General features: G+C 40.3%; 1 protein-coding gene across 4 annotated transcripts in view; it reads right to left on the bottom strand.

Annotated features, from left to right (window-relative positions):
- Positions 1 to 1,845: 1,845 nt before the first annotated feature.
- Positions 1,846 to 26,082, bottom strand: part of kif1ab (kinesin family member 1Ab) — a 33,486-nt gene continuing 9,249 nt past the window's right edge. Inside the window, exons 14-48 of one of the 4 annotated variants that reach the window (XM_086042410.1) lie at positions 25,049 to 25,179; positions 24,436 to 24,515; positions 24,059 to 24,134; positions 23,901 to 23,980; positions 23,717 to 23,823; positions 22,976 to 23,059; positions 22,727 to 22,907; positions 22,103 to 22,175; positions 21,920 to 22,010; positions 21,682 to 21,830; positions 21,260 to 21,438; positions 20,906 to 21,043; positions 20,349 to 20,467; positions 20,184 to 20,269; positions 19,165 to 19,303; positions 18,889 to 19,072; positions 18,363 to 18,453; positions 18,153 to 18,271; positions 17,573 to 17,628; positions 16,392 to 16,500; positions 15,198 to 15,264; positions 14,083 to 14,167; positions 13,878 to 13,983; positions 13,040 to 13,063; positions 12,812 to 12,926; positions 12,576 to 12,709; positions 12,433 to 12,494; positions 12,193 to 12,338; positions 10,516 to 10,704; positions 10,368 to 10,439; positions 9,310 to 9,419; positions 8,580 to 8,699; positions 7,704 to 7,896; positions 7,503 to 7,621; positions 1,846 to 6,603 (exon numbers count right to left, since the gene is read on the bottom strand). In XM_086042410.1, the coding sequence (XP_085898536.1) occupies positions 6,546 to 6,603; positions 7,503 to 7,621; positions 7,704 to 7,896; positions 8,580 to 8,699; positions 9,310 to 9,419; positions 10,368 to 10,439; positions 10,516 to 10,704; positions 12,193 to 12,338; positions 12,433 to 12,494; positions 12,576 to 12,709; positions 12,812 to 12,926; positions 13,040 to 13,063; positions 13,878 to 13,983; positions 14,083 to 14,167; positions 15,198 to 15,264; positions 16,392 to 16,500; positions 17,573 to 17,628; positions 18,153 to 18,271; positions 18,363 to 18,453; positions 18,889 to 19,072; positions 19,165 to 19,303; positions 20,184 to 20,269; positions 20,349 to 20,467; positions 20,906 to 21,043; positions 21,260 to 21,438; positions 21,682 to 21,830; positions 21,920 to 22,010; positions 22,103 to 22,175; positions 22,727 to 22,907; positions 22,976 to 23,059; positions 23,717 to 23,823; positions 23,901 to 23,980; positions 24,059 to 24,134; positions 24,436 to 24,515; positions 25,049 to 25,179 (3,872 nt within the window). In that variant the 3' untranslated portion in view covers positions 1,846 to 6,545. Of the gene's footprint in view, positions 6,604 to 7,502; positions 7,622 to 7,703; positions 7,897 to 8,579; positions 8,700 to 9,309; positions 9,420 to 10,367; positions 10,440 to 10,515; positions 10,705 to 12,192; positions 12,339 to 12,432; positions 12,495 to 12,575; positions 12,710 to 12,811; positions 12,927 to 13,039; positions 13,064 to 13,877; positions 13,984 to 14,082; positions 14,168 to 15,197; positions 15,265 to 16,391; positions 16,501 to 17,572; positions 17,629 to 18,152; positions 18,272 to 18,362; positions 18,454 to 18,888; positions 19,073 to 19,164; positions 19,304 to 20,183; positions 20,270 to 20,348; positions 20,468 to 20,905; positions 21,044 to 21,259; positions 21,439 to 21,681; positions 21,831 to 21,919; positions 22,011 to 22,102; positions 22,176 to 22,726; positions 22,908 to 22,975; positions 23,060 to 23,716; positions 23,824 to 23,900; positions 23,981 to 24,058; positions 24,135 to 24,435; positions 24,516 to 25,048; positions 25,249 to 26,082 lie in introns of all 4 variants that reach the window. The other 3 variants (XM_086042408.1, XM_086042411.1, XM_086042409.1) reach the window with 3 other exon arrangements.

Here is a 26,082-nt window from a genome sequence, read left to right on the forward strand (position 1 = left end):
TTATGAATGTAACAACAATTTGTTTAATTAAAATAAACCTAAGGAAATGTAACTGTTCAAAGGAGAATATATATATATATATATATATATATTTGGAAAGATTTGCCATTTCCCACATCTAGGTACATTTCAAAGATTTTTTTTTCTCATTTGAACAGAAAACAGTTCCTTAAGTTATTTTAATGAACACAATTTTCATTACATTCATAATATCAAAAAATTTAGGGAAACACCTGGATGCATTTCCAATGCCCCCCCCCATGCCCTCATCTCCATTATGTTAAGCTATGAGACTCACATTTTTCTTAGTTTTAAAAAATATATATAATTCCCATTGAAAGATTGTAATCAGTTTGATAAATAAATAAAAGTAATATTAAATGAATTTGCTAGTGAACAATGTATGCATTTAATGACATTATTCAGACATAAGCAGGTAGCGCTTCAAATTTGTGGTGGGCTGACTGGACTGAACGATTAACTACAGTACATCCTTCATTAGTGGGTGGGTGCGTGTATGTATATATATATATATATATCATAAAAACATTAATATGGATTTTAGATTCCCGGAGAAGTGTTACCTGTCCAGCATGAATCACAGACAAGAAAACAATGGCCTCATTTGAAAATCAACATCTTACCACAATGATCCGCATTTTACTCACCATGCAGTCGTGGATGGAGAAAAATTGAAAAAAAAAAAATGTGATGACTCTTACAGGAAATGAATCCAGAATCCGCTGTTGTGTTTGTTGGTCACTTAGCACGACGGAAACCATTGAAGATGAATCTCCTGGACCTAAAGCTCAGTTGGGGGGCTGGCCCACCTGTCCATAATTCAAGAGGAAGGACGGGTAGAGTGACCTGCACATGGAGGTATATATAGACCAGGATGTATGGGAGATTGAAAGTGGTTCTGGAGCTTCCCTAAGCCTAGTTGGTCGTGTTGAACAGGGCTCCAGTAAAAACAAGTGAGTCACACATAGCCAAATAATTAGATTGACACCTTTAAGGAAGTCAGTTAAAACATGTCATGAAAATGACCAATTTGGTTAAAAAATAGCCCTTCTTTCTGAAAGCTATACTGATTCTGATATTAGTGGGGAAAAAATATACCACTACTATAAATCTTTGCTGTTTATATGTGTATGATTTTTGGTCTTTTTTTTTTGTCAAATGCAAAGACAAAAAACTTCATATGCAATACACGGTGTATTCACATGCCAAAGTGAAAATATGTAAAATAAAATAAGATGAAGACTAATATATTTTTCAAATAAATTAAATTCATAATCTCTAAATCAAAAATGTGTACTTCATTAAAAAAAATCAATTCACATTAAATTTAATGATATAATTGATTTGAACATAATACACTGGTCAACACATTTTTACTTTTTTTTTTTTTAAATCAGAGATGCGAGTTAACTTTTCTAGATCATTTTTTTTTGCTCTGATTCCACATCTGCCCTAGTTTTTTTCTCTAGCACATCAGGTTTTTATAATAATAATAACAATACAATATGTCATAACATAATATTTTGGGTAATATTTATGTACACAAAATGCCATCTATGAATAAAATTGGCTGTTGACCAGTGTTATTATTATCAACCTATTATTTGCCAAGCAACCATAATTGTCAAATGACTATTTTGGGAATAATTTGTTAGTGCAAATGGATTCCCACACAAAAAATAATCATACAAATAACAATTGTATGATGAAATTTAAGGAAATACTGTATTAAATCCTTCCGGAGTTTGAACTGTACCTAGCAGATACTTCATTATACCTTGATGACCTCACACCGATAACAACAACAATACAACTATGTGAGCATACATTTGAACACTCATTTATTCTTTACAAGTTACGAGCAGATCAGAGAAGATAAAAGTGAGATTAAGACGTGGACAAAAGTGCAAAAAACGATCCACGATCACCCTGCAAGACTGGTTATGAATATTGATATTCTCATTCGTGATGGCGTACAGTGGACAGAAAAAGAGCTCACAGAGACCCCACACACTGCATAATCATCATTTATATACAAGACAGAGCCAGAAGGGAGGGTCCATTACAAAGATTGGGGAGTGACTAAACTTTACAGTCACATTTTTAGAGGCAGGAGGAGAAAGCGGAAGGGGAGTGGAGGACTAGATGTGGACCCGCATGCTTGGATCCAACTCTAAAGAATCAGCCCGACATGAAGCAGAGCTCACAGTGCACACAAATGTATTCAGTGTCCCCCAAATGATGCCACTCGGGGGCTCTTTGTTAAACAAATCCACTAAAAGATAATAATCCCTTTAATACAAACCTCAAAACAATTCATAGAGGATTTACACTGCATGGTTTGAGTGACTCAATTCATATTTCTGTGGGGGTGTCGAGTCCATTTTTTTTAAAGAGGGTGTTGCCCAGCTTGTCTGCCCAGGCCAACGAAACACTGCGGTACGTAACTTTAAATATGTGTATTATTGTTTACTTGAGTTGTCACTACGGGATATGTGTCACTTGAAATGTAGAAATAAATCGGAAATATCGTAGGCACTAAATCAGAATTGGGCCCTTCGACGCGGTGTGGATCCAGCCTAATGTACATGTGCATGCTTCCACTTAAATAAATAGTGCATTGCAATCTAAAACCTACACAAGGTCATAAATATATCTTTCGTTCCATCTTCCATTTGGCCATAATAAACATTTTGCCCAAAAAACGAAAGAAATGATGACTGAGATGACCCAAAACATGCAGAAATGACAGTAAACAGTATTTCCAGGTTTTCCATCAGGCTGCATGGCTAAACAGGTTGGCTGGCCTGTAGCATGCAAAAGAAAAGACCATATGGTTGGCAGACCACGTCTTGAATAAACAGTTCCTTTTTCATTGGCCTGATTAAAATGTCATTTCGTGTTTTGGGGGATCATCTCAGTGCAGCATAGACCGGCGATTCCCAACAATGTGGCCCGTGAAATGGTCCAATTTCACTTAATTGCACTGGAAATGGTTATTTATTGTACTTACTGCAAATGATGCGATTTCTCGTCTAGAACAATTGAATGTTCTTCCACTAGATGGCAGAAGGTGCAAGTAATTTTCACACTGAGCAATAACATTTGTGTGTAAATTCCTTATATTCTATATTGTCGCTGCCGGGAGGAAACTGTATGTCCAAATATGGTAAATTTATTTATTTTCCTCCACAAATCAATACTATTGATCAGTCGTGTCATCATTTGTTATTTTCCCGCGTTATTGGCTTGAAAACAAATCTATTAACTCTCTTGAACTGTCTGAGGTGTGCCACAAAACTCCGCCTCTTGCCTCACTCTGCATGAGCTGTGTCACGTTACATCGCCTCAAGACGGACACTCTGGATGTTTTTTTTTTTTTAGATAACAATGAGTGTGAAAATAGTAAGGTTAAATAGTTTTGAGTATCATCGGTTTTGGTAAAAATTGATCACTGTACTGTATCAGTGCAGAAGGAACTAGTCAGCAACAAAGGTAAATAATCTCCGCCTATTAAACTGCTCAGTCAGCTCAGTGTTTTTTGGTGATGCGAGGATTCCGCCCAAAAGCAATACAAAAAACTTTTTGTGGCCTTTTTCCCAATGTGAACTATGTGCCTTGGCTCAATAAGGGTTGGCAAAAAACTGGCATAGGCACTACAGCTACAAACCATCCCATAATATGTTAATCATCAAGCATTAGAGCAGCTACAATGCAAACAAGTTGTCTTTTGGCTTACAAATGATACTGAGGTACACTATGGACGTCACAGGCTAGCACAACATACGACTCGTATATGTCATATATCAAAAACCAATAGTATTCGGTTTTTGCCTAATCACAAGATGAAAAAGGGGAGGTGGAGAAAGGGGGAGGCAATAGCTGCTGTGTGGACCGTTCCTCTTCATAATCGCTAAAGAATTTAGTAGGAATTTGAAGAAAATTAAAAAAAATTCAAGACTGGGCAACACAATGACAAACAAACAGAAAACACCCAGTGCTACGTATCTCATGTTAATTATTTTTTTTGTCAAAGTTTTATCTAGATTTGTGCACTTAAATGCTCCAGCTTGCCATGAATTCAAAGTTATGAGGTCTTATCGTCACAAAATTGATCACCTAGTTTTTGTACGCAATTCTAGTCAATTCCCACTGTGACAGGCTCCCGCATCACAAGTCAGTTTTTTTGCATTTTACCACGATGATAATAAGTCAAAGCAGCTCTTAAAATATGTCACATAAATGCAAAAAAGCAGGACTTCAGAATTGTTGATATTCTCACTGTGTAGATATAAAAAGCGGGGTACACACATACAAATGTTTCACGCAATGAGCAGCGTTACACACATACCAATAATCGGGCCAAATTAGGCCCGGTTGTCTGACGTTTCTGGAAGATTATCCTGAGCGGCTATCCTGTGGTGTGGGGTGAGTTAGAACTCAGAGTCTCTGGCTTGGCCCACACATAAGGATGTGCCGTCGTAAATATCGAACAGATTTATCATTTACAATTTTTGGCCCCGATCCGTTTTCCCCAAGCTGATAAGAGAGGACAAATCACTCGCACAAATCACAACCTACACCACAGGGTAATTGCTCAGGATAATCCGTCAGAGACATCCGATAATCAGCCAGATCATCGGCATGTGTGTACTCTGTCCTTTTGATGCGATAAAGTTTGGTAAGCCATGTGCAAACTATACACAAACAAAAGAAAAAAAGCTTTGGTGATGCAACAACTCAACAAAGACGATAAAGTGCCGTGCAGCAAAATTGTTCGGTAGTTTCATCACAATTAACTAAAAGTAAAAACATAAAACGACAAATAATATTAGGGTGTGATAATACGCACCAGAGATTATCTTTTTTTTTTTTTTAAAGGCCAAGGTGTTTTGTTACGTGCTTTTTCTGAGGGAAACTAGAAAATAATGGTAGAACAATTTACCCTTTGGTCCTAATTTACATCTAACCTAGCATTACAGGGAAAGCAATTTCAGCATTTATTCGATATCCTTGACATCCACCTGAAAGCGAAAAATCACCCCAAACATTTTTTTCAAGAATATGTTCTATGCAACCCCACAAGTTGAAACAAGGCATTCTGATAAATATTGCGTTTGTGGAATAAGAGTCAAACCACTTGTTTTTAGCCATCTCTGGGGGCGGCCATTTTGTCACCTCTGTTGACTGAAAATGACATCACAACTCCTCAGGGCTCAGGTAACGACCAATCACGGCTCAGCTTTAGAAAACAGGCGAGCTGTGGTTGACAGAAATGACAAAATGGCCGCCCCCTGAGATGGCTAAAAACGGGTGGATTTTGCTGCTTAAGTCATATTGCACAAACGCGCTATTCATCAGAATGCCGTGTTTCAACTAGTGGGCCTGCTGGGAACATATTCTTGATAAAAATATGTTTGGGCTGATTTCCGCTTTAAGGGCCATGTACTCGGTACACTCTTGGTCGTCACCAGTAAGACAGTTTAGTGCACTAGTAGACCGACTAGTCTAACTAGTAAATTTTTTTCCACTATATTTCTGCACAGAAGTACAACGACGACATAATAGTAGGCTGACTACATGTTACTAGTGAGGCAAAACTGTGCGCTACTAGTACTAGAAGTGAAGCGCTAAATGTCAACTAGTAAAATATAAACAATAAAGTCACGACTGGTAGTAGTACAACTCTCAGCTCACTCGTAGAGTGCCTTACTAGTAACATTTCTTCCATTACAAGTGTCACTTTAGCTGACCTGTATGACCTTAAGTTGGAAAAAAAAATGCTCAAATGACTTAATGGTAAGCGCACTAGTAAATCAAATGTGTCTTACTAGTTACATTTTTCCCACTACTGCATGACATTCCCGCACACTAGTAGGACAACTTGAACATACTAGTAGGACAGCTACATCTTACTAGAGAGGCAAAACTCCTAATTGGTATTACTGCTACTAGTAGGGCTCGGCAGGCTACTAGTGCATGAAACCTGCAGACTAGTTGGGGATAGAAGTGCTACTAGTTTAGCACAGCAGTCTACCAGCAAGGTTTAATTGGATACTAGTCGGCCAAAAGTGGCACTGGGGAAAAAAGAAACACGTTCTAATAAGTGTGCTTCCAACTAAATATTGAATAAATGCTCCAACGGCTTTCCAGCTTTCCATAGCCGCATGATAGTTGAACTAGTAATAAATGTACCGTGACACCTCCGAAGCGAAACGTGTCCACTGTAATAGAATACCCAAACTAGCGCTATCATCGTGCAGAGGAACCTCCCCCCCACCGGGTGGCACTGTGTACAAAAAGAACACACGTGGTGTATTAGCCAGTTTGCTAACAACAAAGGAAGAGCTACCTACATGTATATGACTCTACTGTACACGGCGATGTCCACATGCAGCTTTGTAACAGTGATGGCATGTTCAATATATCGAGAAGGTTATTTCAGTGGTTTATGTAAGAGATGAGAGTTGGTGGTGTTTAGATTGTATTGTGTTGGTCATTTTCAAAGACTCTTGTGAAGAGTCTCACATCCTCTGGGCCACCGGCGCCGACTGGACTGACTTTCTTCTGGACAGTTTGGACCTGCGGGAACATTATAAAAATTGTGCATTTGATTGAGTTAAGTAAGGATTTGATGCTCTAAAATCAAGCCAGAATTGCGACTCCTACGGATCGGTTCGTGCCAATGTGAACAGGAAGGCGGCCATTTTGGTTTGGGCGAATTCCAAGGCCTCTTACTAGGGACTTTGTCCAAATGGCCAACGCAAAATTGCAAAACTTTTTTGTCGAATTTATTTAAATTGAGTCGTACGTAGAATTAACGTTTGATGATCGTTTCACTATATAAAAAAAAAAGGCCCATTCTTGAAAAATAATGAGCCCCTGACACCCGTTTCACTGATCAGCACGAAATTTGGTGGACATGTCTAAAAAAAAATCTCATTGAACAAGTCGCCAGCCATTTTGGTTTTAAGCAAACATTCCCATTGCATAATTTTGTACGAATGTTAGAAGAAAAAAAAAACATCAGCCCCTGCCATCAGTTTTTCTTATCAACACGAAATTAAGTGGACACATCAATCACGGCAGGATGCACGAAGAACGTCTCAAGGACCCATGCTTGAAATTGAACAAGAATTTTGGTTTGAAGCAGCTATTTCACACTCACTCAGTTGCACTCCCTGGAAAGTTTGAAAAAATTTGCCCGCAACACCATTTTCACTGATCGCCACAAAAGTCAGTGGACATGTCATCATGACAAGGTGCAGAAAAAAAGTCTTAAACGACCCATACTCCAAAGAGAACCTTGACTTCATACGTTTTGGTTTGACAAAGCCGTTGGTGGAAAATTTCCAGGGCTCATACTAGAAACTACGCCCAAATGAGTCCGAATCACAAGTAGACATTCTAGACGGATGGGCCATGCAGGTTTCCTTCGTCATCTCATTCCATTCTATTTGATAGCAACTTCCAACACTCACCTGATGGTACCCGCCAACAGAGGATTGAAGGCATAAAGCCAGTCGTGCATCTCTTTGTCATTGTTGGCTTGAAGCAATATCCCGCGATGCTCGGTGCACACGGCAAACGTGTTTGGCGTCTGCAGACAGGAAAAAAAGAGCCCGAGTCACTCCTGACGCGCATTTCACAGGGAAACACTTGAACATGCTTTTGGCTCGTACCCGCAGCAAGGTCTGCTTGTCTTCGCTGTATTCCACCTTGGCCGACGATAGGTTGATGACGGCTCGCTCCACGCTGTCCCTCTCGCTGCGGTACAAGTAAACGTAGGGCCGGCGCACCACCACGTAGCGTTTCACCCAGCCGCTGGCATGGGGCTCCAGAAAGTGGAGGTAGCCCTTCTTGGACACGATTGGGCTGTACATAACCACAACATTGGTGGGACAGAAAAGCGTTCAAAACACTGTCAGAAGCACAATCCCACATACTCTATTCTAATAGTTGTTCCATGAGATTGTGTTACATTATTCCGGTCCCTTCATTTTGTAGCATCTTTCTCGAAGCTGCACTGTTTCCAGTACGTGGACGTTTGATTTTTTTGGGGGGAAAGGTCAAAACCGGATTTTAGCCCCTATGAGTTCCCATGTCAATCTAATCACCCCAGGGCCTTCAGAATCAGTGGTGCTGCGTCCAGGTAACTTTAATTATTAGTAATGCGACTGCTTTTTTAACAAATGAGATTTCTAATTTATCCTCACAGGACCAGCTAGCTGGCCAACAATAATTTCAGCATTTTGGCATTTTGTCTGGTTGGTCAGAGCAAAGTATGTATGATTGTTTTTTTTTGTCACGTTATGATAAATATTGATTGTGAATTGCTGTTGTCTATATACAAAAATTGGCATTTTTGTATATATATATATATATATATATATATACAGTGCATATGTGTATATATATATATATATATATATATATATATATATATATATATATAAATATATATATATACAGTGCATATGTATATATATATATATATATATATATATATATATATATATATATATATATATATATAAAAAAGAAGAAATTATCCCGACCTGACTCGTATCTCCTGTATGTCCGGAACAAAGCTGCAGCCTTTGAGAGCTTTCTTTCTGTCCACCGGGCTGAACGGGTCCAGATCAGGCGTGGATGCTCCAGAACCGGCCTCGATGTGTCTACAACATAAACGACAACAAATTTCCTTGATACCAAGATGCCACCAGGTGGCGCCAAAGTATTACTGATACTGCTTTTGCCTAAACAAAAAAAGAGAATAGTACTGTACTAGGGTTTTTCAGGGAATAGTGGAGAATAAGCTCCCCCCAACAAATCGGTACAGGGTATTTTACTGTCAGCTGCATTCAAATAATAATGCAGTCAATTAATCTGTAGGTTTTTTTAAAAGTGTTTAAATAGTATTTGACAGAAAGTGGACATCATCTTCTTTTTCAGAACCACTACAAATTCCAAACTAAATACGCAATTTCAATGACACTACCCGCCCACCCAAAAAATACATATTGTCACATTGGAAATATAAGTGAAAAAAAAAAACCCCACACATTTTTTGCCTTAAAATATCTCCTCATGACGCTGGCCACCTCTAAAATTGTCTACACTTGTAGTTGAACAACTACAACTCATTCAATTCTACCTCTGAAATGAAATCATTAGATAAAAAAACATAACATTCAGTACTTAGTTCAGTTTGTCATGTATTGTGAAAAAGTGAATAAAAAACGTTTTTTTAATTTAAATGACTGTCATGTTGTGCTTAGTACACACCTGATGTCGTAGTGTCCCTCGATCAGCGAGGGGCAGGTGGAGGACGGCGTGAGCGTACTCAGCGTGGACACGGACGCCTCCCTCATGAGCGACGCCGATATCTCGGAGAGCTTCAGAAACACACGGACACGCATGGAGAGAATCGCACACGCGGGGCGACACGGCGCATACGAAAACACACACGTAGCACACACGCCAGCATTCAAGAATTGGCCAATTTGTAGCAATCGTACTGTCTGCCTTGTCTAAGAGCCCCTTGGGTGGTGTTAAAATGGCCATGCAGGAGTAATATGGAAGGTTAGTAGGAAGCCCAACACGTCCCTACACATTTTTTCAAGGAGTTAATGAATTGCTCTGTTACTTTGGAGGTAAGGCTAAAGCTGAAAAGCTATTATAATTTATTACCACTGGTGTATGCTAATAAACGACATAACTTTAAAGACGACACATTGGGCAATTTTTCACAATACAAGAGAGTTTTTGCCACATTTTCTTGTTGTTAAGTTCAATGGACATTGTGCTGCTTGGTATGTGCGCCTTGGCCACCAGGTGACAGTATTGTACCGAATTTTGGATATACGTGGAGCCAGTCAAATTCCCTCAGTAAATCCCAGTAAGACTATTTGTTCGTTGCACGAGTATTGCTATATTGCCCGTCTACATGTGCTGCTGCACTGTTTGGGTTCAAATATTCATTGCTTAAAGGGTTATAACATGGGGACACCGATGCTGTTCGTTAGCCCATTTACGGTGTTTCGCATTGTTTGTTAGCATTGAGCTAAACGGACTGATCTGAAGCAAAGCTATGTGTTTGTTTTAAAAAACATTTAAATCGGGTCACTCACATCTCAAGGCACCACATTAAGTGGCGCTTTTCAGAAGCATTCAATGAAACTCAATGGAGATAATAATAGGAAGAGCATGGTGACAAGGTGAGGAAAAAATAAAAAATATTAAGAGGTGATTTGAAAAAAAAATTGAATGGAGAGGAGGGCTTGGTCACGAAAGCTTTCGGAGGGTATTACGGGCCGGATTAAAGGGTTTGGGCAGGGGCTCACCTTGCTCTCACTGGCACTGCTGCTCACCTGGCTGTAGTCCCTGTTGAAGGTGTGCATCAGCAAACGCAGACACTGGAAAGAAATTAAAAAATATATACTGTTCAATGTCCAAAAAGTAGCTGGATGAGATGAGTTCTGGAGGCCTCACCTTGGTAGCCAGCTCCCTCTGCCTCTGGTTGGGGCTGTCCAGTGCCGGGCTGCCTGCGGGACTCTGGCTAAGGACCGGACTCTTGGCAAAGTCGCCGATGTCACCGCCCTTGTAGAGCACATCCTGGCCGGCCAGTAGAGTGGCTTCCAGCTTCTCCCTCAGGAGCAGGTAGTGCCGGGTCTTCTCCACCTTAGGAGCACGCAGTAGATACGTGTCAAAAATTTGTGGCGTTGCGTAATGCATTTATATTCACACATCGTTTTGGCTGAATGGATAAAGATTGTATGGTTCCGTATGACTTAATTGGGAATTCAAACCTACATTTCAGCAGTCATCTTAAAAATAACACTAAATACACTGGCTATCATTGTGATGATCAGAGGATGCACAATGATGAAGTGAAGCAACAATATTGGGCATTCCTCAAGGTTGAATTCTCGACCCTCTATTATTTTACTGATAAACTCTCCATTTGGATTTAAATACCTAAGATTTTTTTTGCCTGCTACTTGTACATTTCTGAACTCGAAGTATGTATTTTATGTATTTGTATTGTGATAAAAGGACAACTTATTGCAAGGGGCTAACGTTATCAACCTAGATTTAAGTTGTTAAATTAAGTCAAAGAAGAAAAGTCGTGTCATTTCCTCCCCACATTTCATTGAAGTTTCCAGGTGTCATAATAAAAGCCCTGTGACATTCTTTGACCAATCTACACAAAAGATCTTTCTAATGCAAATGCTAAATATGATTCCGTTACCATGGCGACCAGAGGTTTTGCTCGATCTACTCAGTGTAGTCAATTTAACCACTTTGTCACTGTATTTAACCATTTTTCTGAGCCCTCTAGGGACTATTTGACCAAAATGTGACTAGAAACAAGTCTAGCTATATCTATATCTTTATGTGGTGTTGTACAAGACTTATAGTGAAACCCTCCAAGTACAGACAGAAAATTAATAGCTTGTATGTGACGTTGCCACTGACTACTAACTTTAAAATGAGGGCATATCATTTCATCTCAAGGAGAATGAACTACTGCAGTGGACTTCATAGGTCTGTCTCAAGGATAACGACACTAAGTGCAGGCTATAAAGGTTTGCGCAGACTCAATATTGCATCAATATGTTAATCGGGAAGGAAAATCACTCAGGATAATATTTCAGAGACATCAGACAATCGGGGCTTTGCTGACTTTATTCGCAAGAGAAGGAAAATGCTTACATTTGTTCACAATTGTCGGTATCCGAGCTGGGCATCGTCTATCTGTCTATAATTTCTGGGCGGTATTTTCAGCTAACCCACGTCGTCCCAGTCCGCCGCCCGCGGCGAAAGCCAATCGGCGTCGAATACAGAATTTTCACGTCACACGCAGGTGCCGCACAAGCAGACACGACGCCAAGTAAAGAACAAATATCAAATAAAAACAAGAGACACACACACGCACTGCGTGGTGATTGGTGAAATAAAAACAAAATGGGGTATATGTTGGTATATTGCATCTGTGGGACCGAAAGTTATACAACACTGTTTTATTTCCTATTTTTTTCTTTGTTTGGCTGCGTGTCAGGGTTGGGGCACCTGCGTGTGACATCTTACCGGGAACTCATAGACGGACTAAAGCAAAAGCAAATGCCCATCTCTGGTTGGTATTTGTGTGTCCCCCGCTTAAATCACCTCTTGAAGTAAGCTTAGCTTCTCCAGCTCCCACTGGTGGTCCAAAATGAGGCTGTCACTGCGAGGCCTCCACCCAGCCAGGTTCTCCTCTCCTCGGACATACGCCACCGAGGTGTCCAGCACTCGCCTGCGACGCCGCTGCATTCCTGAAGAAAAAAACAAAAACAAATGAATGCTTTAAGAAAAATAAAATAAAAAAAAACACACAATAATTTGTGATTTGTGGGTGCAAGCTCTTACCTGGACTCCCGTTGTCAGCCACGTAGCAGAGAGTCACCTCATAGACTCCGGTGACACGATTACTGACAGGGAGTGATTATACAGTACATGCAATTAAAAACAATTCAAAACATGTAAGTCAGACAATTGTGAGAATTCTCAACCTCTCCGAAGGCCTGAGGCAGCCTGTACTGAAGAGGTTTCGAATGGAACGAGACGCGGGAAGTTTGGTGTCGCGGGAGTAGAACACCATGCAGAAATCTTTGGTGATGACTGTAGGCTGAGTACAATTCTCCATCTGGTTAAAAAAATACACAACACAATTCAAATACATCCATCCATCCATTTTAAACAGCATTTGTCCACTTTAGGGCGGTAGGTGATAAAACAGCAACACTACCTCCAGATAGGCTGAGAGGGTGATGTAGATCTTTTCTCCGTAAGGCGTAACTCTATTGAGCAGCAGGGAGTTGTGCATGGAGCTGTCCCACGCCGTTTCGAAGCGGTAGAAGGTTCTGACATCAGAAAAATCACTGTTAGGATTCCACGTCAATGTTTTTGAAAGAGGACATGAGTCAACCACTTAGGACGAAACGGTTAGTAATCAGTCAGACTGATAAAGAAATACCTATGATCAACTCCCAAGGAGACGCTGCCAGAAGGGAAGAAAGAAATAGGAAATAAAATGTTAAAGGGGGAATTAGATTCATGCAAAACGAATCATAGACGCGTTTTAAGGTTTACAAAAAATAGAGGCAGATATTAGATGTTAGATGCCAAAAGGTTACTATAAAACAGGCGTTCCTTGGGTTACCATGGAGTTTTGTCAATAATTTGTTATGATGTACTAACCTACACTAACACAGTAGTACTGTCAAAATTACAGTAAATATTTGTCGGAAAAATAACTGTACGACAAACTGTATATATCAAACAATCAAATAAAAAACAGTAACGCATACGCCGCATTTGCAAACCGCTGCGAAAACTAGCGTGATTGTAACCTCGAAATGTCGTATGCTGGAACCGCCATAAACTGGGGACTCGCCTATGCATAGAGTGCATCTAGAAATATTTATAAGGCTTCACTTTTTAAGCATTTTGCTACGGTACGATGTAGCTTGAAAGTTGCTGCAAAGACGAATGTGCAAAAGTGACCAAAGATGAGTGTGCCAGTCTGTGGCATCAAATTCAAAACAACTTGAGATTGTATTTGTTGCCCAGGTATTGAGCAAAGGTTGTGCATATAATTTATTTGAATTTTAATGAATTCGAAAAATAAAAATAAAACATTTTTTTCATGTTGCTATTATGGGTGTTGTATGTAGAATTTTAAATGAAAACGTTTTTTTTTCCTTCAAATTTTTAACAAAATGTGGGAACAGTGAAGCACTGTGAATGCTTCTTTCTACAAACACTGAATATTATGCTGTGCAAAATAGGTTTACTTGTAACTAAATATATACTTGTCGTCATGTTTTGGCCAGAAATATCCAGAAGACAGGATGTTCAGGGAGAGGATGTTGGGGTCTATGATGGTCTCATCAGTCTCTGGGGTATTTCTGATGCGACCTGGGTTTGGATAAATACCAAACATGTTTGAACTGGTTGCACAGAGGGGGGTGAAATCACCCAAAAAATTGTAGAAATTACATTTTTCTGTATACTCACCAATCACCAGCTCCTTCACCTCTTTCCATTCAATGTCATTCCCGTTTTCATGAGCGATTGTTACTGTGATTCTCCTCTGAATACCCTGCAGAGGCAGGAAGAAGCAACAACTTAATTATGCTGAAACACACTCTCTAACAATAGCCAAATCCTCAATAGATTGGATTGCAGGATTACAGTATTTTTCAACCAAATCGTTTTTTCAACACCATTTTGACCAGGGGTAAAAAAAAACCATACTACAGTGGTCTCTCATTTATCATGGGGGTTACATTAAAAAAATAATAATAGGTGAAATCTGTGAATTTTTTTTTTTTTGGGCAATTATTAGACTGTTTATTTTAAGGCTGTAAACCACACCATTAACACGTCTCTCTTGTTTAAACAATCAAAGTTCAAACCTTAGTAAGAAAAAGAAATATACTGTACACAGGCAAATATGAGTGTAGTGCTCGATCGTGTTTGTACACCTAAGCCTGATGGTGGCAGTAGTGTGACACAGGTAGAGTTGATTGATGATGTCAAGAAGAAGCATCAATCAAAATGTAAAGTTTTATTTAATATTTTCCATGAAGCTAAGAGAATATATGCCTGCTACTACAGTTTAATGTTGTATTTGTATGTTACTTCTGTTGAGTAACAATTGTTCGACAGTTTAAAATGACTTCTACAGAAATGCTAATTCTCATTAGCATATCAATAGCATTTCCCATTCTATGTCAGCATTAAACGGTAAATGGTAAATAGACTGTCACTTGTGATAAATATATTAGTGGCGCTGTGGTGAAAGTACTTTGAAGGAACATTCATAGTTACAAATGAACAGCTTGAAGCAAGACCACTTTGCCTCTCATTTTGAGAACAGTTAGCTGTCTGTGAAAATAACCATTTTGGCGAATTAAAGAAGAACAGAGTGTGTCCCTCCTGGAATGGGGAAATGTGAAAATAAGCAGCATCCTGGTTTGAGTCACAGAGGTTAAAGCTGGGGGGGGGAAAGGCAAAGCTTGTAGTTCAATCTTAACGATACCTTTCTTGATCAATAGTTTTCTACTGAAATCTATTTTTAAAAAATACATGTTTCCCTTTCTGTAACTATAATATTGATGTGTTCAGACCTGATGGAGGAGGTACGTGCCATGACAGGGCATCCCGCCACGGTGGTCAACAACAGCCGGGATGTAACTAGAGACAGGAAGACAATCAACACATTTTTTTGTTCATGTTGAAGTTCACACATGGTAGGTATACAGTCAAGTACATACAGTCTGCTGTATTTTTTAATCTGGCCCACAGAGCGTCTCAAGTGTCCAGTAATCTTTGTTGCATTCATTTAGTCATTTCCTTCTACTAAAATTGATCGACTAAAATATATTTATTAACTTCCATCCATCCATCCATTATCCATACCGCTTGTCCTCAGAAGGGTCGCGGGCGTGCTGGAGCCTATCCCAGCAGTCATCGTGCAGCAGGCGGGGGACACCCTGAATTGGTTGCCAGCCAATTGCAGGGCACACAGAGACAAACAAACACACACACTCACAATCACACCTAAGGGCAATTTAGAGAGTCCAATGAACTTACCATGCATGTTTTTGGAATGTGGGAGGAAACCGGAGTACCCACGCAGGCACGGGGGGAACATGCAAACTCCACACAGGAAGGTCGGGGCCGGGATCGAACCCACGACCTCTGAACTGTGAGGCGGACGTGCTAACCAGTCAACCACGTGCCGCCCGTATTTATTAACTGTATTTTTTAAAGTTAATTATCTAATTAAATAATTGGTTAATTATTAAAAAGAATTGGTTAACAATAATTTATTTGTTGTAAATTAGAATATAAATACATTAGTTAAAAAAAAAAAAAATTACAAATAAATTTAGAGTCACAGTGACAGTGTAGTGGTACATTGGCCTGACTTTAGTGCGGGCAGCGTGGGTTCTTTTTAAATCCCAAATTATTTTATTATTAAAATAGTTTGCATACATTATTAAAATAGTTTGCATACACATGTATTTTGTATTTGTTCTATAAAATAATTGGCTAATTAATTACACACATCAATTACATCAAATAATACAATTACCAAACAAAAATAAATTATAATTTAATAATTGAATTTAATATCTATTATTTTAAATTTTACACAATGTAAAAATAATCTGGCCCAACTATCCATGGTTTGCCCACCCCGAGCAAGGGAGACTCGATTTCAATGATCCTGAAAGAAATTCTGGCAGATGCAAAAATATGTGAAGACAAATAATAAATCATATCCCATGTTTGAATGTGATGGAGCTCAAACTCACTCTCCACTGGCTTCCAGCTCACAGATCTCAAAGAAGACCATGAGGTCATATTTGGAGTGACACGGCCCGGCGGCGGAGCGGGTAAGAGTGCTGAGTTTGGTGGCCGGCACTGGAACAGAAAAGACATGCAACATGGAGGCATAACATACCTACAAGTCCAAATGCTTTCTTACTGTACTTCAGTTGCTTTCTCAGCACCTCTGCGTCAACAGTATTGTTCTGTCTGTCACTAAAGGCGCCTGGCATAGATAGATGAACAAAGATTTGATTATTTGTAATAAAAATAATAATGTTCCAACCAATTATATAATACTGGAAAATTTCCCACAGCACACCTGATGGTCACTCGACATGCAGTGGTTGCAAATCATTAGTTAACAGATAGGAATGGAGATCCACGCGACTGATATGATAATACAAATCTTTTTGAGTCGTTTATGACGTAAAGGCAAGTTTTCTCTGGTTTCAAATCACTGATAGTGACTGAGCTTTTTACGCATTCCATACACCGTACATTGATTATCTGCTAGTTCAGGTCAAAAACCCCCACTATCAGGATAAACTTACTTAACCATACGTGTGTGGTAACGACAGCATCCCTCCACTGATCTGATGAATTATTAACACTTTACACAACTTGCACAGCCATACATCTAAATTCTAGACCACTTGCACACTTCTGGGAAAAAGAAGAAAAACCTGGAAACCTTGGAAAATCAGTACAAAATGAATTGCTGGTCTGTATGAGGATTGTATGGCATTGACAGAAGTCTGTCTGTATTTTTAATTCAGACGTAATGGCAGTTTAGTGATCATTCACTTAAGTAACTCAATAAAATGCAGAGGTGGGGAACTCAAGTCAAGTCAAACGAGCAGCCTCTCAAATTTCACCACTCTCTCCAATATTTCACGCCAGTATCCTGCTTTTGTCCTATAATAAAAACAATACAGAACAGCAGATGCGGAGCCTCAAAACATTTATCGATAACAACATCAGGACTCAGGAGTCGCAGTTTTTTCTCTTGCAGTGAGTCGCCAGGTGTGCGGGTGTGAATCGCCGATTTGTCCGTGATTGTCCAGGTCAGAGGCAGTCGCTTCGTGTTCACATATGCGACTTACTGCCACTTGTGCTAATATGGCTCCTTGCCTACAAAGACCTTACCGAATGAGGTGCAGCTCACCTGGTTTGGACAAAGGCATCACTCTGGGGAACTGCCTTCTGGAAGGTCTCAGTGGACTGAAAGGCACAGAAATCACCAATGTGGAAACCTTTCGCGCACCTTAAAGCGGAAGTCAACCCAAACATTTTTTTCAAGCATATGTTCTATGCAGGTTGAAACACGGCATTCTGATTAATATTGCGTTTGTGGAATATGAATTAAGCAGCAAAATCCACCCGTTTTTAACCATTCCTGGGGGCGGCCATTTTGTCACTTCTGTCGACTGAAAATGACATCACAATTACCCAGGGCTCAGGTAACGACCAATCACAGCTCACCTGTTTTCTGAAGCTGTGCCGTGATTGGTCGTTATCTGAGCCCTGCGCAGTTGTGATGTCATTTTCAGTCGACAGAAGTGGCAAAATGGCCGCCCTCAGCGATGGCTAAAAACGGGTGGATTGACTCTTATTCCACAAACGCAATATTTATCAGAATGCCTTGTTTCAACTAGTGGGCCTGCATCGAACATATTCTTGAAAAAAATATGTTTGGGTTGACTTCCCCCTTAAAGATACCAATTGTTGACCCACTAAATCCAGACCTGATTAGATCCTTGCAAAGTGGTGGGAAAGGCTGCTTCTGATAGTGACCAAACACCTCAAAGACGATGGGCTGGGTCTTGATGTACTCCACGAAGGACTTGGTTACCTCCACTGAGATCTAAGGGAAGAAAATCACCAGTGGTCTTATAGTATCGAGGCAGCGTCAGTTTGTTTCTTACTCACTGAGAATGGGCCTGTTGAATTCTTACATTTTGCACATGGTAAAAGCCGAGCGGCGGCCCCCTGCCAGTGTTCTTCAGCGGCTCGGTGGAAAACGCTTCATCGTGGCGGTGGATGAAGCTGGGAAACAAAAGTGAGGCTCAATCGTACTTCCAGACATCGCAACTTTGGTTTCATCTATACACAATTTGTCAACTCAGATTGCTTTTAAGTCATGCAAGTCAACAATTCTTAATTGTAGGTCTTCAGAGAGTTCTTTTGCGTATGGTATGGTTGACATATAATGCTTCTTGAGAGGAGAAAACTCAAAACTGGTGTGTGAGTTTTTCAAGGAAAAGGGCACCTTTAACCAACACCTCCAATCCCATCACATCGATTGGACTCTTGACTCTCGATTTAAATAAGGATCAGATCATATTTTATGAGCCAATTATGTAGAAATCCAGGTCATTGTTAAGGCTTCACATACTTACTTCTTTTTCTGATATGGAACGGTCACATGAACGGGACATTCGACAGGCTTGAATATATTCTGCAAACGCGCGGTCCACTCACTTGAACTGGCAGAAGATGTCGGCGTACTCGGCCGAGATGCTGGAGGCTTGCAAGACCGTGACTCTGAAGGTGAAAGTGCTTCCTATCTTCAGGTGGGACAAAGCCTTCTCTGGCGAAAGCTCCAAAGGAAGGTCCAGACCCAGTCCCAAGCTCTTTACGGGGCTGGGTGGAGCTTCAGGGGTAGCTACGTGGAACAAGAGTAAAAAAAAAAAAAACACTAAGATGAGTTTTACCACTCGGACACCATGTGAAGCTAAGCTAAGCGCTTCCTCTCACCTTCACACGTGTTGTTGTTGACTTCGTCTGCAGAGATTCCCACCTCTGCATTTTGGCCTTCTCCTTCCACAATGCGGAGCTCCTCCTGGGAGGTGTTGGAGTGGGAAAGAGCGACTGGTGGACAAGACTCGGTCTGGAACTGGAGGAGTGAAACGACCAGACGGAGATAAGAGCGTGAACATGATAGATTCATCAATGGTTGGAGTTTGTAAGTGTAGACCTGAGCGCTGTTCTATTTCCAGAAGTAAATTTAGGCTAGATCACAGAAAACTTAAGCTGCTTTATTTAATTACTTGACAGTGGTAAAATATTAAGGAATATCAATATTAACACCAGTGTAATTGAGTGAAGTTCTACACTATTACATATTGTTACATATCTCTGTGATGTCAGTTAAAACGTATTGCCCAGAAGTTATTTTAATATAGCAGTGAATCGCTATCTGATAAAAAAAAAAAAAAACAAACGAGCAAAATCCAAATTTAGAGCCGTATTTAGAAATTGCGTGCAAGATAGCCAGAGGTTGTTTGACCCGGACGGATGCATTGTCTGGGCCGATTTTGAAGTTCACTTTTTGAAATATGAATTGTTAGTTCTTTTAGATTGTGACTTTAATCTCAAAACTATCTGACTTTTTAAAAAATCATTTGGACTATAATATAAAAAATATATGACTTAATTCTCAAAAATATTTAATTTTCTCAGAAATATACAAATTGAATCTTGAAAATATGAGACTTTTTACCTCGGAAATATACAATTTTGTTCTTGTAAGATTATGACTTTTTTCTTAAAAATGTATATTTTTCCCAAAGATTGTGATTTTAATCTAAATAAATATACGCATTTCTAATATTGAAAATGTATGACTTCACTCTCATAAAATTATGTTAAATTTTTTCAGAAAAAAATATACAGGTTTTTAACTCAAAGCTGTACAAGTTAATATCTAGAAAAAAAAAATCTCTGAACCTGGGAGCTAACTTGTCATAAGTTTGACCGAAACCACCAAAGGTCACCTTTTCAAACTGTTTATCTTCGAAGGAGATCTTGGCCATGCCTGACTGCCTCACACCAGAACCATAATCTGGAGCCTCTTCATCCGCTACAGAGACAAGGCAATACTCAAGGTTAGGGTTGCGTAATAGATGCATTTTTTTCAATAAATTCTCCTGCATTCTCACCTGAAATGGCCTGCACAGCCACTCTGAGAAATCCCTTCACTTCACCCTTCTCACTGACGATGGCCACACGATGCACCAATGGAACCGGATACAGCAGGTTGCTCAGGTACACAAATGCCCTGCGAAGAACCAGGGAAATTGCATTTGATTGGTGATTATTTACATTCTACATCAAAGAAATGCTAATAAAATAGAAACCCAGTAGGGCTCTGAGGTCTGCAGAATAGGGTCAATTAGTGGAGCCCAGAATTCAAAGCAAACATGGTGAAGCAGCTGATTGCTGTTAGGCAGCACGCAAATGGAATACGATGGCAACAAAAGTGAAGTCATCCCCTAATTCTAAATGCTTTTAAATCCAGGTTAAAGTGAGTAATTGTTACCTTTATTTCTTTACTTTGCTTTTAAATGTCTTGAAGTCTTTTGTTTGTAAGCACTTTAAAATACTGTACTTTTAATTATGTGAAGCACATTGAGTTACCTTGTGTATGCAATGCGCTATATAAATAAAGCTAGCTTGCTCTGCCTTGCCTTTACGGCGGTTTCGAACAGCCACTCACCTGCCAACCAGACGGAACCACGGGAAGCGGTCGTAGAAGGGGTCGCCGCCGGTGAGGGCGTGGTCACAGTCCTCCACGGCGCTGCTCGGGAGCTCTGCGGCCCGATCGTACATTTCTCTCATCAGGTCCAGTCTCTGCCTACAAGGGGCACAAAGTCAGATATCAGAAAATACTTCCACCAAGGCCAAAGCATCCTGGATTTGTCATGGTTGTTTTTAACAGGTAATTGAACACAGTACACAGTACTATATATATTGTAATTATGACTCAACTAACGTATTCCAATTTTCGTACAAATTCAGGCGTGGCCGCCATAGGAATGGAATTCAGTTGTAGAACAAAATCCCAAAGTACCTGAGCTTCTCCAGAGTCCAATAATGCGTGGCTCCATTCTTTTGGTCCTGCACTTCAACGGCCACGATGGTCCGTGGGAACGGTCGCCTCTCCCTCTCCTTTGTCTCGCTGGGAGGCAGCAGGTCGGGAGGCAGGGGGGAGTACAGCGTATCCGTCAGAAGGACGAACTGGAACTGGACCTGAAAATGTTGTCACATTTGTTTCAATTCAAAAAGATTTTAAGATTAAGCCTACAGTCGCAGATACCAAAACAAAATTGAGTTGAATTAGGTCTGATTCTCGGATGGACAGGACAACAGCCAGGGTTGACAATCGTAAAAACTAAACCTAGTCGATATTTAGGATTGTAAATTTTTCTGTGCGGTCAACATCAAGTTTGGCCGAGCCACAGACGCTGTGATTGTCACGAGTAATGCAACCACCTTCTTCTTCAGCTCCACGCTTATAGCGTTGGCCTCCTTGAGGAAGATGGCGTTGCCCCAAAGCAGATCCCGGAGCGAGGTGAACTGGTAGAAGCGCCACTTCCGGAAGGCCCACAGAGCCAGCTCCGTCTCACGCTTGGTCCACGGCACTGGAGAGGGAAGCACAAGATGCAACACGTTAGAAGTTGAAAACAAAACATTTCTTGTCAATTATTTCTTGCTTTATTGCTAACTTCACCTTCTTCTTCTGGTTCCTCTTCTTCTTCGGGTGACTCCAGGTAGCGTGAGTCCACCTGCTTCTGGAGAGCCTCTAGTTTACTCTCATAGTCCTAGAAAGAGGAAAAGGAAAGTGTACATATTGATATAAACAAAAAGGCAGAAAATGATGTCCTCATGACATTTTTATGAAGTTTGTGCTTACCAGCCTCTGTTGCTCAAGCAAGATACTGGCTTCTTCTCTTTCTTTACGATACTGATCCTCAAGCTCCTGAAGCCTGCAAAAAGAATTTCTCTTATTAAATTCCTCGTAGTCTTGGAGGTGGTCTTTGTTATCTTTGTAAATAGGGTTTATTTATTATGCAGTTCTTGTATTAGATGCACCTAAATGTGATTTAAGATAAGTAAATAGTACTGTATATTGAATGAATAACCTTTCAATGTATTCAAGTGGGAAGTCAACCCAAACATATTTTTTTCAAGAATATGTTCTATGGAGGCCCACTAGTTGAAACACGGCATTCTGATTAATATTGCGTTTGTGGAATATGAGTTAAGCAGCAAAATCCACCCGTTTCTGTCCATTTCTTCTTCTTTTCATTTGGCAGTCGGCGGGAGCTTTTGGTGTATTACCGCCACCTTCTGGCAAATATTCACCAACCGTTAAAAAAAGATACGGTTGGGGAGCAGGGATTTCGGGTGCCAGTCCGAGCTCTAATTTTACGAGTCGCAGGACCAGGCAAACTATGAAAAAATGTACGACTTATAGTCCGAAAAATATTTAAAAATATATATATGTTTTTTTCTTTTGCAACGTGTCATCTCGCACCTCTGCTCCATTTCCTGCTTCATGTCGATGCCTTGCTTCTCCAGCAGCTCCCTCTGAGCGAAGGCCCAGTCGACAGGCTCCACCGGCGTCTCGGCGCACGGCGTCCTCTCGCGCTCCAGCCGGGCCTGCTCGGGGTCGTTGAAGCGGAACACGTGACTCTTGCCCATGATGATGCGGTTGCCTGGATTGAGCACATTTGCCTAGTCAGATTTTCATGTTCTATTCAAGGACTTTTTTTTGCAGGGATACCTGAGCGCAGCACAGTGGGTGACGTGACTCGCTTCCCGTTAACGTACGTCTCGGCATCCTCACACGGCTCCAGAACCACACAGCCTGTTGAATGAAAAGCGTTACATGAAATTTAAATCATATGCACGGATGATGAAAAGACAGAGATCTCAGTGAGTGACTAAAACTAAAGTTGTTTTTTTTAAAAAAAATTGTTATGGTGGCCCAAATACAAATCAAAGCATGAAATCTTCAGATTATAAACAGCCCTCTTCCAAATGTGGATAAAAAGCAAATTCGCATCGGATATGTGGCCACAATATGGATTTAAGTGAGCACGGAATGCTAATTTGTCATGGCCAAAAATGTGCATTTTGTGCACAGGCCCACCCAATGAGATTCATGAAAAAAATACATACAGTACTTTTACATTTTTTTGTAAATTATTAAATTATTTTTGAATTTGTGTTTATTTTAAGAATGGCATAATTGTGGTTGTCTAAGGAAGATCTGAACATCATATTATTCAGTTGATCATTTTATTTGATTATACGATGTGTCGGTATAGGAGGATTGTGCTCAGTGAGAGAAATATTCAGGCCCGCCCTTATTTTTCCAGGCCCACCCATTAGCCACGTTCTGGCTCCGCCCCTGTATGCCAGCCATGGCCACAAATAAGTAATTTGCACTTGGACTCGCAGTGTAAATCCATCCTTATTATTCTCTATATTGACATGTTAGTGTGTTAATAAATCCAGCCACCTTCTCCCTGAGGGCTTGTTGTGCTACTGAAGGTGCAGTGTTCATCTCGGATAAAATGCCCGCTGAGTACGATGTCCTGGCGCGCCTTGGCATCCTCGCGGCCAACCCTAACGAAAAGCAGGATACATTAATTAAAGCAAGACGTACGGAATCTCAAAAATACAAATAATATAATTCGGCTTACTTTGTGATGCCGTCTTTAATGTAGTACAGAAGACATTCGGACATCAGCGGATCCTCGTTTAGGTTGACCAGATGCGGCGTCTAAAACAAAATAAATAAATGGCACTGTATATTCAGATTTGCACTTACCGGTAGTAAGTTTATAATAAGACTCTTTACCTTTTTGGGGGAGAAAACGCCAACAGTGCCTCCGTCTTCTCTCATGGCAACACCCATCTCAGCCAGGAGGGCCTCTCTAAAGAAACACAGTCAAATTGTGACTACTATTTTTAGCTGTTGGTAAGAGTGTAACTCGTATTTAATTGCACCCTTAATTGATTTTATTTATGTTTCAAAATACTGTTTTGTGAAGTAACTTGTAGACACAGCTAATTCAAGTTTGTCAGATTGGATGTGATTCAAAAGGGAATATGATTCTGGAATTATTCAATTTGTTGGGTGTTTTTTTTCTTTCCGCTGCCTTGACGCATATCCCAACTGTGTCCGAATTGTGCCAAGCGGCACAAATCCGGCACAAACAGAACAACTGGACCAACCTCTCCATGCGAATGGCCTCAGTGCGCCGTAGTTTCTCTTCCCAAGTTTCATTGAGTTCTGCAATGATTTTCTCTGTTTCCTAATGAGGAAAACAAATAGATCACTTACAAAATCACCTCATGTAGAGTAAACCCCCTGCTAAAAACATGACTTACTGACGCCCATCAAAAATGTTTAGGATTGCCTAAATAAACTCACTCACTGCCATTGACGTATTTTGTCAGTCCAACCATTCAATCTCAGGAGTTTATTTATATATATATTTTTTATTTTTTCAAATGTTACGGTAAAAGAGGGTCTGAAAATGTCTGGCAATGAATAAAGTAATAGATTAAACTATACATGGAATCAATAAATATACTACAAACTATGATCGCAAAACAGTTTAATTAATTTGAAACTCATTCATAACATTGCCATTAAAAACAAATTTTACTTCACTCGAGTGGTGGCGTATCTGACGATTGCTTCTAAGTCAAATTTTTGCTTGCAACACAAAAAAAAACAAAAAAAAACCTAATAAGTGACGCCTCAAAAAAAATCCTAAATTGGGGCATTTGTTAATCAAGGCAGCACTAGAGCAGTCCCGTTTTCGGCTTCCATCCGGCCTACCTTGAGCCTCTCGATGGCCTCCTCGCTGGCCGGGCTGAAAATGCGATCGTGCAGGTTGCTGATGGAGGCGGCGCGACTGGACATGGCCGACAGCGAGGGCGAGGGGCTCATGCCCGTCATGGCATTGGTCACTGTGGAGAGATCACCCCTTTGATTGACAGCCTGGCGATCATTCACAAAGTTCTTGTAATCGCACAGGTCTGTCAGAAAGAGATTGACGGACGGAAGGTGGGAAAGGACAATCGTTGAGGAGAAACATCAGGAGTGGGGGGCACGCAGAGTCACGGATAAGAGGAAGCAAACGAGGGGGGAAAACAGGGAGGAATAGAAAAGAAGAAGAGAAAGCTCAAATAAACACAATCGTGGATCGTACCAAAGTCATTGCAAATGGACAGAAATGACCAGAAGCTTGTTTTTTTTTTAACCTCCTACTTTCACAGAACTACGCATACAGACAAACGAATGACAAGTTAAAGGAAAACAGAACTTTGAAGTCTTTTAAATACCCATTCATCATAAGCTTTGTACAAAAATATCCCGCTTCACGCCTACGCAACTTGAGATGAAAAAATAAGGCCAAGCGATTACTCAATTTTATCCATTAAATCGACTTTTTTTTTTTTTTTTTTTTTTACAGCGACAAAATATAGAGAAATACATCTAAAACCAGTCGTTAAAAAAGAAACAAAAACAAATCTTGCTTTGACTAACTTCAGTAAGCATCTTTCTGCACTGACTCCTTCATTCATTCCTTTCCAATAATTTGTCACCCGTCTGTACTTGGTGTGTGTATGAGAAGGAAAACAGCAATGAAGCAAGTCACCGCAGCCTGAGGACTCATAAGAGTTACTTTCAATTCTACGGTACGTGCTATTCAGTCCTTGACAGCGCACGCTCCGAAGCATCGCTCTCCACACGCAGAAGATGCAAAACAAGCAACTCCTTAGGAATTGACACTCGTTCTTGTCAGCAACGCTTCACTATAATGTGCAGTAATTCGGCTTCAACACAACACACCAACATTTAATACAACT

This window comes from Filicampus tigris, chromosome 10 (assembly GCF_054856515.1).
Source record: "Filicampus tigris isolate MCC_2025a chromosome 10, RoL_Ftig_1.0, whole genome shotgun sequence".
Classification (NCBI taxonomy): Eukaryota; Metazoa; Chordata; class Actinopteri; order Syngnathiformes; family Syngnathidae; genus Filicampus; species Filicampus tigris.